The following is a 14,687-nucleotide window of genomic DNA, read 5'->3' as shown; positions in this document are numbered from 1 at the left end:
CCTTGGCTATGTGGATACCCAGATAGACAAAATCCGAAACCATTTCTACCTTTTGGCCATCCATGAGAAAGTTCCCTCTAAAGCTGGAATGGGGATTAAATGTCATGAGCTTTGTTTTAGCTACATTTACTTCTAGGCCTTGATCAATACAAAAGCCCGAAGATATTCAGGGCACGCTGCAAACCGCTGGGCGTTTTGGATAGAATGAGCATGTCGTCTGCGAATAATAGGATTGGCGTTTTCACTCCATCCAGTGTTGGAGCATCTACAGAAGCAGACAACATACGCTCCACTACTCCGTTAATGTAAAGGGAGAAGAGCATCGGGGCCATGGCACAGCCTTGGCGTACCCCCCGTTCTACCGGGAACTCGTCAGATATTTGCCCATGTCTCCCCCACTGGATCTTTGCGGAGTTTGACTCGTGCAATCTCATCACTAGCAATAGAGTTTCAAGTGGCATGCCCATCTCAGCTAAGACTTTCCATAACAGGGAACGAGGAACTAGATCAAAAGCTGCACGTAAGTCTATGAAGGCAGCATAAAGACTGCCCTTCGCCAGCTCTACTGTCTTCCAGTGCAGTAGCATGAACCGGAAAATCTGGTCTATCGTGCTAGTCAACTTACGAAAACCTGCTTGGTAAGGAGATAGAACATTATCTTCTTCCTCCTAGCCTATGATTTTTGCCAAGGTCATTTTACCTACGACCTTCTGTACTGTCTATAAGGCTGATGGGCCGATAATTCCCTGGTAGAGTTTTGTCCCCTTTTTTGTATATAGGGATTATTACCGCCCCCAGCCAAGACTTTGGTACTGGAGCACCTTGTGCTACTGCGTTGGCCAAATTCAAAATATACTTGCCCCCCCCCAGCATGATTTCTCATAGAGAAATACATCTGCAGGCACCCCGTCAGGGCCCGGAGCCTTGCCCCGTGTAACTAAATCCAAGGCCAATGCTACATCCGCGTTATTAAAAGGAGGAACTTGGAATATAACATAAGGCACAGACTCCCCGTTCCTGTCCTCCGGACGGCACCTGTATTGGGGACCAAAGTAGTCCAACCAGTTACTCTGCGAAACATGGTTGGAAGGTGGTTCTGGGAGACCCCCTCTCCCCCATTTAACAATATTCCAGAATAATCTTGAGTCTTTTGCGGAACTGGCAGCTTTAAGATCTTGCCAGTGCTGCTCGTCCCATTGTTTCTTGGCTATAGATACACTGGACTTGTATTTCCGCCTTGCTTCCCTGACGAAGGCTGGATCTTTGGACTTGATGGCCATCCCCAGAGAAGTTCTAGCTGCCCTACATGTGGCGTTATACCACCCCGCCACATGAGGACGACTTTTCTTGCCCGGGTGCGAGCGTACTGCCCTGTAGAAGTGACCCTTTATCGAGCTAAAGAATTCACAGTGCAGATTAGTAATCTCAACCATATCTGTTCTGCCCCTCGATCCCGTATTCAAAATTACTTCCATGGCAGAGGTGGTAAGATCCAGATTTGTGCTAATACTTAGTAGCACCGCGTGGTTAGCCACAATTTGGGGCCACTTGACTCGCCTCAAGTCGTTCGTTGGAACGATCTCTGCCATCACTTCTGTTATAATATTTTGCCCCTCCAGGTCACCCCCCCACAACAAATGAGTAATACAAAGGGGGTTGTGATCACTCTCTTGTCTACTGACCACCCTCATATCTTTCATCAAGTGCCAGATCGTTAAGCTACAAATAACATAATCAATCCGACTTTGCCAACGGCCATTATCAAATGTGTTTGCCCCTTGTCCATCCCTCAATGTCCTACCATTCAAAGCTCTGAGCCCCCTTTCGCTGCATAAGGCGTTCATCTGTATTACTTCAACTGACCATCTACTCACAGGTTTTAAGTCCAGCTTAGGGATTCCCCATTCGGTATCTACATCTTCTCCTGATTGCCAGTCTTCTACTGAAAGGGGCTCAAAGGTCATGTTCATATCACCGGCAATTAATATGTTGTTCTCGCTTGGCTGAGCACCAATCAATTGGTCGAGTGCAGCCGAGACTTGGGATTTCCCCCCATTATGACCTCTTCTATACAGATTATAAATATATAGGGGTTCCCCCGAAGGCATACAAAGCCTAATCAGCTGCATGTCATGATTGCCTGTGGGGAGCTCTGCTATCTTGTCGAAGAGTGCCTGCCGAGCCCAAATGGTTAGACCCCCTTTTGTTCTTCCCTTTGGGCCTTTAACGGCCGGGACAAAAAAATTAAGGAAGCTCAAGAGGAAGAGAGGCTCGCAGTCCCATGTCTCCTGAAAAATACAGACGTCAAAGTCATTTATAAACTACGCCCATTCTGGTGAGTGCATTCTGGGACCCAAACCCGCGACATTCCACGAAACTATTCTGCCCCTTGACCCTGCTTGGATCACCCCCCAGTACAGCGGTGGCTAGCGGCTGGACCCCTGGGCCACTGATATTTCGCAGATCGCAACCTCCTGCTAGCTCTTTAATGGCTATTCCTAATTCATTCCTCCCACCTGGGCTGGCCACAACATCTTCTGCCAAAGGAAAGCCTACCAAGCCTGGATGTTCAGCCCCCTCCACCCTACTAGATATCTTAGGGTGGTTCCTGCCCTTTGACCCCTGTTGGGCAATTGACAACTCTCCTGACCCGTTACAACAGGAATCGCTCACTGCATGCTGGAAACTAGTTTGGATTGAAAGCGTGACATGTAGTCTGCCATTGGGTAAGGGTTCTGTGGTTATGAGAGGCACCTTTTGTGAGCTATCCTCGGCAGCATTTATTGTGCTCCCGAAGTGCAGTCAATCTACTCCCTCCAAGCCTGATAGGATCCCGTATCGATTATAAACATGAGAGTAGCGATCAACCTGCTGACGGGAAGGGTGCCTTGGATGGCCTACTTGGTATTGGAATGGTGCCCCAAAATAGTCTGCCTGATTTAGAGATGGAAGCCCAGTATGGCTATGCTGAAATTGTAGCAGGGGCATGACATTAATTACAGAGGCCACTAAACCTCTTGGGTAAAAATAAGTTAAATCCTGGGTGGAAATTACACTACTACCGTTTAGGGGAACCAGTTTATGATGTGTCTAACTGCTCTATTGTCACGAAAATTTATTATTACAATGTCCCCTTTTATGTCCTTTGCTCTTTGACCTAACCATGGGAGACGCCTGACATATAGGATTTCGCCACTTATATTTGGCGGTAAAGGGCGATTCTGTCTGAGCCAAAATATGGTCTTATTTTTCAGTTGGTAGACAGCTTCACTTCTACCCTCATCTAGGGGTGGCACACCAGTAAGAACAACCACATCCGGAACTGCTTCCGGGGGCAGTTCTACTGAATGCCTTTTGGGTGCAATAGCCCTCACCGGCTTTTCCAAGCCGTTCAATTTTTGGAGATTTGATGTTGGACCAGTTCTCGGAGGATTTATAATTCCACCTACTTGGGCCCCCATGTTTTTCCTATTTGCATTTGGCCCTATAGTTTTAAAGGGGGTTGCTTTCAACGGTTTTGTCTTGGCTACATTGGTTATTATTGGTTCCTTTTGAGCCATGTTATTGTGGTCCGGAGCGGAACCGGAAAGGACTGGAGATGGCTTATTTAGATCCTTGGTTGCCCCTTTGTTTTCCCAAATAGCCTGTTCCAAATTATCCAGTTGTTCAGCTATTCTTTTTAACCTCTCTACTAACGGAGATATGAGTGATCTAATTAGCTGTTCCATGCTACCCATTAGGTCGGTAGTAGATGCATCTTTCAATGGTACATATGGAGGGGTTACTACTACAGGTATTGATTGAACATTGAGAGAGGGGCTTTGGAGGTTCCCAGAGTTAGAATGACTAAACAACTTTTTCTGAGGACCATTCCCCCTCTTTCTCTTTTTTTCCGGTGGCGGACCTTGGGCGTGAGGGATTTTAAGAGTTTTTTTGGTTTTTTGGACAGACTTTAATAGTAGCAACGGAGTATCCGTCATCACATCCTGTGGAATCGAATTACTCGGGGAGGCAGAAACATTCATGATTGGGGCATTGGAATCTGCTAGACAAGGGGATCTATCCCGCAAAAGTAAAGGGATACGGTCACTTAGGGGTAACCCACAATCCTCCCTTACACAATATGTGCTCGGGACTGGCGAGATAGCTAACTGTATCAGGCCCAGAGATGAACGCTTGTTCTTAATAAATTCTACTGAGCATCGTCTCTCGGCCCGTCGCTCTTAGAGTGTAATTTCCCTGTCGATATCCGAGGTGGCCCTGATGACAAAGTTATCGAGTGTGCCTCGACTGACTCCTCCAGCCATTATAGGCTTATCTCTAGCAAGAGACGACATCGCAATAATGGAATCTAGTCGTAGACGGGACTAAGGGGGCCTAGTTCATGGGCCCTAAGACAATGGCAATAGTCTCTTCAAGTTCACCAATTGAACATTTATAACACAATGCAGGATAGAGTATTTGTAGCGTTTTACTAGCTCCACTAATATATTAGGAGTCCTTTCCGTGTATGGGAAAGTCACTTACAAGAGAGGGAGCCCAGCCCGGCCTCCTTCGGCCTCTGACGGCCCCGCCCTTGTCCCGGGCTTCTCCCGGCGCGCTCCCGCGGGACGAGGTTCCGGTCAGCCCTTTAAGCGCCTCCTGGCGCAACGCGATGACTGAGGCGGCGTCCTTGCCGCAGGTGGAGCAGCTGGGAAATGGAGTCCGATGGAAGGAAGGGGCTCGGCGGAGCCAAGCCCGGCCAAAGGGTAAGAGCGGAGCAAAGCCCGGCCCTGGAGATAGCAGGTCTGCCCAGTCAATAGTTTTTACGAAAGGGACTCGGCCCCGGTCAGCCCTTTAAGCTCCTCCTTGCGCGACGCGATGACGGAGGCGGCGTCCTTGCTGCAGGTGGAGCAGCTGGGAAATGGAGTCCGATGGAAGGAAGGGTCTCGGCGGAGCCAAGCCCGGCCAAAGGGTAAGAGCAGCGCAAAGCCCGGCCCTGGAGATAGCAGGTCTGCCCAGTCAATAGTTTTTACTGTATCAATATCATTAAAGAAGCCAGAAGATCTACTACAAGAGCTTGCTATGCATCTAAATGGAAGCGGTTTGTTTTTTATTGTAATAACAACCACATTAACCCGCTGAATGCTTCAGTTCAAAGTATCATTTGTTATTTACTACATTTGCAGCGCTCAAATCTAGCATATACATATATACGCTTACATCTCACTGCAATAGCTGCATACCTTCCGAATAGACCACATCTGTTTCTTTTCAAAGTGCCTGTTATCAAGGACTTTATAGAGGGACTTGAAAGAGTCATTCCACCAAGACTTCCACCTGCCCCAGCGTGGAATCTTAATATTGTCCTCACCAGACTAATGGGCCCACCCTTTGAACCATTGCAACATTTGAATTGCAATTTCTCACTTGGAAAGTTGCTTTCCTCATTGCTATTATATCACTTAAGAGAGTGGGTGAGCTTCAGGCACTAACCATAGAAGAACCATTTTTACAAATACACCAGAGTAAAGTGGTTCTTCGCAATAGCCCTAAATTTCTACCCAAAGTAGTATCTGCCTTCCACATCAACCAATCTGTTGAGTTGCCTGTGTTCTTTCCTCAACCAGATTCAGTGGCAGAACGAGCTCTACATACCTTAGATGTTAAACGAGCTTTACTCTATTACATAGAAAGGACAAATCCTTTTAGAAAAACTATACAACTCTTTGTTGCTTTTGCTCCACCACACAAAGGTAATCCCATTTCTAAATCCTGTATTGCCAGGTGGATAGTCAAATGCATTCAGACGCTCTATGCAAAAGCAAAGAGTACTTTACCAATTCCCCCTAGAGCGCATTCCACTCGCAAACTAGGCTTCTATGGCTTTCTTAGGAAACATTCTCATATCTGACATATGTAGAGCTGCAACATGGTCTACACCACACACATTTGCAAAACACTATTGTGTGGATGTGTTAGCCTGACAACAGGCTAATGTAGGCCAGGCAATTCTACCTACACTTTTTCAAACAACTGCAACAGCTACAGGTTATCCACCGCTTTTGGAGATAACTGCTGTATAGTCTATGCAAAGCATGTGATCTGCAGCTCACATGCCTCAAACGGAAAATGTTACTTTCCCAGTATGCATCTGTTCTTGGCATGTAGAGCTGTAGATTCACATGCGCACACCCACCTCCCCGGGTACCTGTACCTATTCCAGTACTATCTTACATACATACGCATTGACATTTCTATTCTCACCCGCTGCGGGAAAACAAGCCCTTGCGCATTATCACCAAGAGAAGTTGCTGCCTACCTCGTGACTGGAAAAGACGACTTTGAAGAAAAACAAAGTGCAAACATCTGGACCCAACACTAGATGGCAGACTATGCAAAGCATGTGAATCTATAGCTCTACATGCCAAGAACAGATGCATACTGGGTAAGTAGCATTTTCCTTCTCCTATCTGGCTCGCCAAAATGTTGCTCAGATATGAATTTACCTTAAAAAAAATGAAAAGCTTAGGCATTTTAGCAAAGCAGTAACAAGTTGGTTTAATTAAACGCAGTGGCTGGGAGTGAATCAACAGTTGCGTCTGAAGACAGTCTCAATGTACAGAAGTTTCGACCAATCGTATACAGTTTGTGAGGTACAATAAAACGATTTCACGTTCTTAGAGAGCATGTCGGTCCCGGCCTAGTCATAAATCATAAATACAACCATCTAAAAGAAGGGGCTCTAATAAGGTGGCTCTCTATCTCGGGGAGAGCTAGTGTGGGCCAGTGTGTATACGTCCAGATGTCCAGCATGGGCAACTCGTGATCACTACTTGTGCTGTGCATGCTGTGTCCTGAGTGTTCCTAACTACATGTGGTACCTAACTTTGTGATATTTTGGGAATGTGTACCTTTAGCCAAGCATGTTTTATTGAGACCAATTTACTCTGACCTGTTTGTGGTGTGGTTGCCTATGTGTGAGATCGATCAGGGTTGCACATTTGTCTTTGGCTGTGTGTATTCCCACCTGTGACTTATGAATCGATAGGCCTGGGTTTGGGTCGCAGGTCCTGTCTTACCACATGTTTCTGACTCTTGACTTGATGGGGAGGTCATCTTGGGTGAATTAAATATCAACGATACGAGTTGGTTATTGCGTGTACCTAGAACATGGCGGTCATTGATATCATATTTACCGACATTCTCATTATTATGCGTACAGTTGTAGTGTACATAGACATTGCTTTTACCGGTATTGACATTAAGCGTGCAAAATTTATGGCATACATCAACATTGCATTTATTGGTATTGCCGCTGTTGTGCATGCATGTATCATGGTGTACATTGAAATTGTATTAATCGATAACACATGCACTTGCTCACTCACCTCACCTAATAATCCTTACATGCTTATTCATCACTCTTTATTCTGTCCATGCACTGGCTCGCTTATTTAGCTGCTCATTCATCCATGTATTTGGCCCCTTCATTCACCCATCTATGCACTTACTTGGCCATGCAGTCCTTCACTTAACCATGCACCCAGTCATGTAACCATGCACCCAATTGCTTACCAGTCCTGTCATTCCTACACTCATTTATTGACCCATAGTCTCATTCATCCCCTCATGAATCCACGCCCCAGCACGTACAAAATAGTTAATGAAGAACATAGATTTTTTAATAAGCCGGACATATTGACTTTGCCGGTGGCTGTTATTTTGGCAGGTTAGAACATTAAAACAAAAATGAATTGAAATTACACTAATGAGTTGTTAAAGGGGCATGTACGTAACAATTCTTTTTTGCTATGCTTTCTCCTGGAATCTAAAGTGATGGTGTGGAAACTCCTTTAGACGCAGTATAATTGTGGAGAGATCATCATAAGTTTGTGTAATTGTTTTATTTGTAATGTCTAAATTACTAGAAAAGTTGAGGTACTTTTGTTTATAGTTATTTTTCCACATTTGGCATACACATATGTAATTTAAGAACTTAACTATGTTACAGCTAAATTTAAATACTGTAAATACAAGAATTTGATATAAAATAGAACTGCAAATATAAACTGTGTATGCTTACCTTTTTCCAGAAAAGGCACAACTTCTTCAAATAGCCAAAGCTAATGCAGCTGCCATGTCTATTAAGACCGGCATACCTTTACTGCAGAACCTGAAGCCTGCTGCACTGACAGTGGAAGACAAAATTTCGCAAAGATCTGGTGGAACCACGATACAGGAGCTCATGGATGTAAGCAGACAGTGATTGTTGAATTAGTTATTTTTTCTATTAAGCATACGTAGAACATTATAATCACTGTTCCGAAGTGTCTTGAGAATAATTTAAGATGTGCATGAGTTTTAGAAACTCTACAGTATTTCCCATATTGTAAAACATAGTTTCTGAAAAATAGAAATTGTTACACTTCCCAATGACTGATATTTCCTGTGTATAGTAGGGTTACATGACTATTTTCATAACTCCTACAACACTTATTGTAAATTACGATGTTTATTCCTCACCATAAACAGCTGTGGAATATTATATGTACCCTACTCAAAATGAGCACACGTCAGAGTAGCTTCAGTGTATATGCAGATTTTTAGGTTAAAGCTCTCCCACCCCATTATGTGATTACCTTTTCAACTACTTGAGAGAGCCCTCTAGTTACTACTTGTGAAACGGTCTCCCTTATTGAAGTGTTGTACCAGCACTGTAAGTGTGGAGAAAACCATCATTTTCACTCAAAGAAAGAGCTTGCACTCACCCAAACGTCAACAGCCAAAATAAGCTAATAATTGTACTTGTACCAGTGAATAAACTTCCTATAAATAGTAGAAGCTTCATAAAAACTAAATCAAGAAATGTATTGGAATCCATAATTTTGACTCCTTATAATGAACTATCTTTGGCAAATAAGTAATCCTATGGAAAATGAGCAAAATAGCAAATGTTTGTATGCAAATGTATAGTCTAAAGCCACAACCCTTCGGCTTGGTGCTGGTCATTTGAAGCCGGTGCTTCTGATTTGAGCTGGACTTCTATTAACAAGTGGGACTTCATTTTTTTTTTTTGTGTAAAATTCTTATTGTTTTCACAACAGTTAGAACAAAAGGACATCGAGACAGACCTTGTACAGAAATCGTATGACAAATTCCCACCCAAATGCACAATTCCTCAACCCAGCCCACTTCCAATGCAGTGAGAAGGACCACGTTTCCCCCTCTCCCCGTCCCCCCCCCAAACCAACCTAACCATCCGAATCAGAGGAGTCCCCATCAGACACGGGCGGCGGATCACATATTCCTCCCCTGTACCTGTTCCATGCCCCCCAAACCTTGGCCCACTTGCGAGGGCAGCCCCGCCTGACGAACACTGACCGCTCAGCAAACATGGCTGCATCCATCTCTCTCCGCCACACAGACATCAACGGCGCCTCCGCCGCTCCCCACCTCTGGGCTATATTTCGTTTGGCCGTCATGATCCCCAGCGTCACCCAGCCCTGCGCCTGACGATCAAGATCATTGGGTTCCCACACATTCAGCAAACAGCGCCGGGGCTCCGGCATCAGCGATATCCTGCACACCTGTGACATTGTACGCAACACCCGTTTCCAGAACACCTGAAGAATGGGGCACTCCCAGACAGTGTGGTAAAAGGTTCCCTCCTCCCCACAACCCCGCAGGCAGAAGGGGTGAGTCGCTCTACCCATCTTGTGTAGCAAGCATCTGGTGAAGTACGAGCGATGCAAAATACGTAGCTGCACCAGCCGCAGTCGTGAAGATATACCCGCCTCACGCGGCGAGGCCAGCGCCTCACGCCACTCCGGATCATCAAAGTCACCGATCGCCGCCGCCCACCGTTCCCTCAGGAGCCCCAAAGGGTCTGGCAAGTTGTTGATCAGTTTGCGATACGTGAAGGACGTAGCCTTCTTTGGCATGTACTCCGTCAACAGTCTATCCTCTAACGGGGACGCCTCCGGAACCTGGGCGCCAGGAGTCAATTGCGCCAGCAGTGCATGCTTCATTAGGAGGTATCTAAACCATTCTGAGGGAGCCAGCTCGTATTGCTGTTGTAGACATGCGAACTGGACGACCGCCCCTTTTTGCCACACGTCGCCTACCACCGAGATTCCGATATTGTCCCAAGCATCGAACCCTTTGCTATCCCTTAAACGGCCCAGCTGCTTGGTGTCCCAAAGGGGCGTAAGTTGAGTCAAGACCCCTCGCCATCCCAACCTGGCCTGTGCCGCATGCCAGATAACTACAGTCTGCTTAAGGGGGCCAATCAGCTGCGGGGCCAGTCGGGCATCGTATAGAGGGGACAGCATACCCCTCTACCCCAACACCTCCCTGTCCGCCTTAAATGCAGGATCAGACTGAGGCGCATGAAGCCACTGGTTGATCACCTTAAGCTGCGCCGCCCAGTAATAGAGTTGGATATCCGGGAGCGCAAGTCCCCCATCGTACCACCCGCGAATCAATTTTGATTGCGCAATGCGCGCCGGTTTATTGCCCCAGAGTAAGCTGGAAACAAGCGCTGCTATCGTGCGGAAGTAGGTCGGAGGCACAGGGTACGGAGTATTCTCCAACACATAGAGAAACCGCGGCAGGGCCATCATCTTGAAGAGCGCCGCCCTCCCCACCAGGGTCAGAGGCAACGCTCCCCAGTGCTGCACATCGCGCCTGAGGCGGTCCACCTGAGGGCCTAAATTACGCATAAAAAACTCCACTTGATCCATAGTCACCTGCACCCCTAGATATTTGAACGACCCCTCCACCACCTGTAGCCGACACCCTGCCGGTAGCCGCGGAGGGGGGCCCCGTAGCACCAGGAGGACCGATTTCGACCAGTTTATTGTGTAGCCCGATGCCTGGCCAAATATGTCGCAGATGTTCAGCAATGTCAAAATGGAGCGTCTAGGGGAAGCCAGGTAAAGCAGTATGTCATCCGCATAGAGGGAGACTCGGTCCTCCCAGTCGGCGGACCGCTGAAGGCCCCTCATCCCGGGCTCCCACCGTATCCAAGCCGCGAGCGGCTCGAGCACTAGGGCAAAAAGCAGTGGCGACAGTGGGCAGCCCTGACGCGTGCCACGCGTCAGAGGAAAGTCCTCCGACATGTGTCCGTTGGCCGCAACATGGGCCTGCGGTTTAGTGTAGAAGAGCCGGACCCAGGCACAAAATTTCGGTCCAAACCCCAGGTGCACCAGCACCGCAAAGAGAAAGGGCCATTCCACCATGTCGAACGCCATGCGCGCGTCAAGGGAGAGAATGACAGCCGGTTCTCGCAACCGCTCCACCCGGGCCAGCACACCATGCAGCCGCCTCAGATTGTGGGACATACTACTCCCGGGCATAAAACCCGACTGATCCGGGTGCACAATGTCAGCTAAGTATGGTGTGAGCCGGAGGGCCAACAATTTCGCAAGGATCTTGGCCTCTGCGTTGATCAGCGAGATGGGACGATAAGAGGTACATTGGTCTGGGGGCTTACCCGGTTTCGGTATCACCACGATAGTGGCCGTCCGTTGGTCAACGGGGAGCTCTCCCATCTGCAAGCTGTGCGTAAACATGTTTAGCAAGTGCGGGGCCAACATCTCCTGCAGCCGCTGATAAAGTTCTATCGGGACACCATTTGGCCCCAACGCCTTTCCGGGTTGTAATGCGCCAATAGCCGCCTGTAGCTCATCCACCGTGAGCTCAGCCTCAAGAGTCTCCCGGGCCTCCGGGGAGAGCTTGGGCATCTGCAAGTCCTGGATATAAGTCAGTGCCATCTCCTCTGACATGGAGGAGGTGGAGGAGTACACTCCCCGAAAGTGCTCCGCCAGGGCGCGCACTATGGCTCGTGGGTCTGTCGTAGTCTGCCCTTCTGTAGTGTCCAGCTGCGCAATGCTTCGGGAGCCGTCGTCACGTCTGTCAAGCCACGCGAGCAGCCTTCCGGTTTTATCGCCTACATCGTAGACTGTGTGCCTCGAGGCTTCTAGGCGCTGTCGGACACGCTCGGTCAGGTGCTCCTTGTATTTCGTCTGCACCACATGCAGAGCGCTCGAGGCCTCACGGGAAGGGGCCGCGGCCTGGCGGGCCTCCGCCACCTGGAGTTCAAGCTCCAGCGACCTCAATTCCGCCACCTGTCCGCGCTTATACTCTGCGACGGCGGCCATCGCCCGGCCCCGCACCACCGTCTTATACGCCTCCCAAAGAATCGTAGGGGAGTCGACCGAGGCGGCATTTTCATGAAAGTACAGTTTCGACGCTCGCGCTAGTGACTTACCAATCCTCGGCAAGCGCATGTAGCTGGGGCGTATCGGATAGATGCGGCGACGCATCATGTGGTAGCTAGTGTATTGCAAAAGGATCGGGATATCAATACTTTCAATATTTTGGAGGCAACCCGGGGAGCCCAGAAAGTAATCAATGCGGGTTAGACTATCGTGCACCGCAGAGTGGTACGTGTAGCACTGCGCCGTCGGGTGATGCCGCCGCCAGAGATCTGTGAACCCGATCGCCGCCGCAAAGCACGCAAGGCGGGACACCCCCCCCACCCCGCCCACGAGGCGGAGACCGGTCAACGAGGTCATTCATCACCGCATTAAAGTCGCCCCCCAAGAGCACCTCTCCCTCCGGTAGTGCAAGCAGAAATTCGCTAAGCGCCGGGAATGCCACAGCATGCAGCCCAGGTGGGATATAGACAGACACTATATTGAGGGACCTCCCCTCCCACTGAGTGTGAGCTGCCGCGAAGCGCCCGTCCCCGTCCGTGTGCACGCTGAGCACGCTGAGGTGGGGCTGTTTGCACAGCAGTATGCTTACCCCCCGGGACCCCGAGGTGAATTCAGAGTGCACCACCATCTTGTACCCCCACCTGTTCAGCGCTTTAGTAGTGGTGCCAGTGAGATGGGTCTCCTGGAGTAAGACCACTGCCGGGGCACATCGCTTGATACTATGCAAAACCAGGCCTCGCTTGATCTTGTCTCCCAATCCCCGCACATTCCACGTAAGCAGAGAGAGGGGATGCACCGGGGTCAGAACGGCGTCAGGGGATGTGTCATGTGTCGAGCCAGGCATTATGGTGGCTGGAAGACGGGACGGAGCCGGATGTGAACACTATGGAGTGAGATATAAGACGCGCGCTGGAAGCGCGCATGGTGTAGGTCGTAAGCCTGTGTCCTCCAGAACCCAAACATAAGAACTAAACTAGAAAAATGTCCCCAATCCCCCAACCCCCTCCCTGCCACACGGACTCAGAACTGCCCGCCACCCCAACTCAGCAGAGTGCTCAATCCTCATAACCCCAACCAGTACTTGCGCTTTCAGGAGCGTGGAGTCCGAGGAAGACCATGACCTCCCCAATCCCCAGGTCCCAACGTTCATGCCTTGTAATTACAGAAAGTAGGCCTGTCCAGCAGCTCCATGCCTCGGAGGTCAGTCCCCAACGTCGCGTCAAAGGCAGTTCAGGCCAGGAGTTCATCCGGCAGGTTCCTCCCCAACCTCCTCTAGTCGCCGGTCGTGACCCTCAGAGTCTTCTGCACCTCCAGGGTGCCTCGTCCTGCGGCTCGAGCGCCCGGCGCCCTTGGCCGGTCGCCACCCCTCCAGCCAGTCATGAGCCTCCTCGGGGGTGTTGAAGAATACGGTTTTGCCCTCCGCCACAACACGAAGCCGCGCCGGGAAGAGCATAGCGTAAGGTAGTTCTCGGGCCCTCAGTTTCTTCTTGACCTCCATGAAGCTTCGACGCTGCGCCGCCACCGCCGCCGTATAATCCGGGGAGAAGGACACCGTGGAGTTTTGGAGACGGAGGGGCGGCGCCACCTGAAGGATAGCGTCCCTGTCACGGAAGTTGAACATGCGGGCCAGGACAGGCCGCGGAGGCGCACCCACCCGTGGTCGGCCACCTGGTACCCTGTGGGCTCGTTCCACTGAGAAGGCCGAGAGGCCTTTGGGCTGTAGCTTGGACTTAATCAGGTCTTCAACATAGAGGTCCATGGCTTGGTGCCCCTCACTTTCGGGAATCCCGGTGATGCGCACATTGTTGCGGCGGGAGCGCCCCTCCTGGTCGTCCAGCCGGGCCGCCATACGGTTGGTCTCCGTCTCCAACTGCGACACCTTTTGAAGGAGGTAGGTCGAGTCTTTAGCTAGGGTCTCCGTCACCTGCTCCACGTCCGCGACCCTGGCTGACATTTTCTGGAAGTCCGCGCGGAGCAGAGACACATCTGTCGAGATTGACCCCACAGTGGATTGTACTTGTGTCAGGGCCGCCATAATGTCTTCGAGCGTCACCTTCGGCGCCTCCTTATCCGCTACCACCTTCTCCGTGCGCCTGCCGCGGTCCGGCAATGCGGGGGAGTCCTTGGTGTAGGCAAATTTATCCAGCTTGCCTTGCGAGTTTCCCTTGGCCCCTTTCCCGCTCATGGTCCCGGCAGAAGGCGTCTCCAGATTCACCCTTCCCCAGACCGCCGGAGAATCGGCGGAGCGGGCCACCCCGATCAGGCCGCGGCCTTTGCAGGCAGCACGGGCACGTCCTCCGCCCCAGGCCACGCACCCCGCGGTCCGCAGCGGCGTCTCAGCAGGTCCGCGTCCGCCACAGGGCAGGGTCACCGCTCGTGGTCCTCTCCGTCAGTCCCGGCTGACCGTGAGCGCTCCAGAAGTTCCACCAACGGCAGTCCGAGGCAGCAGTAGTGGCGCCCCAGGCCTCCGGGACGGGCGGCAGA

The 14,687-nt window shown here is 50.1% G+C and overlaps 1 protein-coding gene across 7 annotated transcripts in view; it reads left to right on the top strand.

The window, feature by feature from the left end:
* SON (SON DNA and RNA binding protein) overlaps positions 1-14,687 on the top strand; it is a 722,851-nt gene that overhangs the window by 172,905 nt on the left and 535,259 nt on the right. For all 7 annotated transcript variants that reach the window (XR_014967657.1, XM_085621364.1, XM_085621369.1 and 4 more), the window contains one exon: positions 8,076-8,233. Coding sequence is in view for 6 of the 7 variants with exons in the window: in XM_085621364.1 (XP_085477490.1) it covers positions 8,076-8,233 (158 nt within the window). In the remaining variant the exon portion in view is untranslated. The remainder of the gene's footprint in view (positions 1-8,075; positions 8,234-14,687) is intronic.

Source organism: Triturus cristatus, chromosome 8 (assembly GCF_964204655.1).
Source record: "Triturus cristatus chromosome 8, aTriCri1.1, whole genome shotgun sequence".
NCBI lineage: Eukaryota > Metazoa > Chordata > Amphibia > Caudata > Salamandridae > Triturus > Triturus cristatus.
The sequence above is the reverse complement of the archived record's forward strand: the minus strand, read 5'-3'. Positions and strand labels throughout refer to the sequence as shown.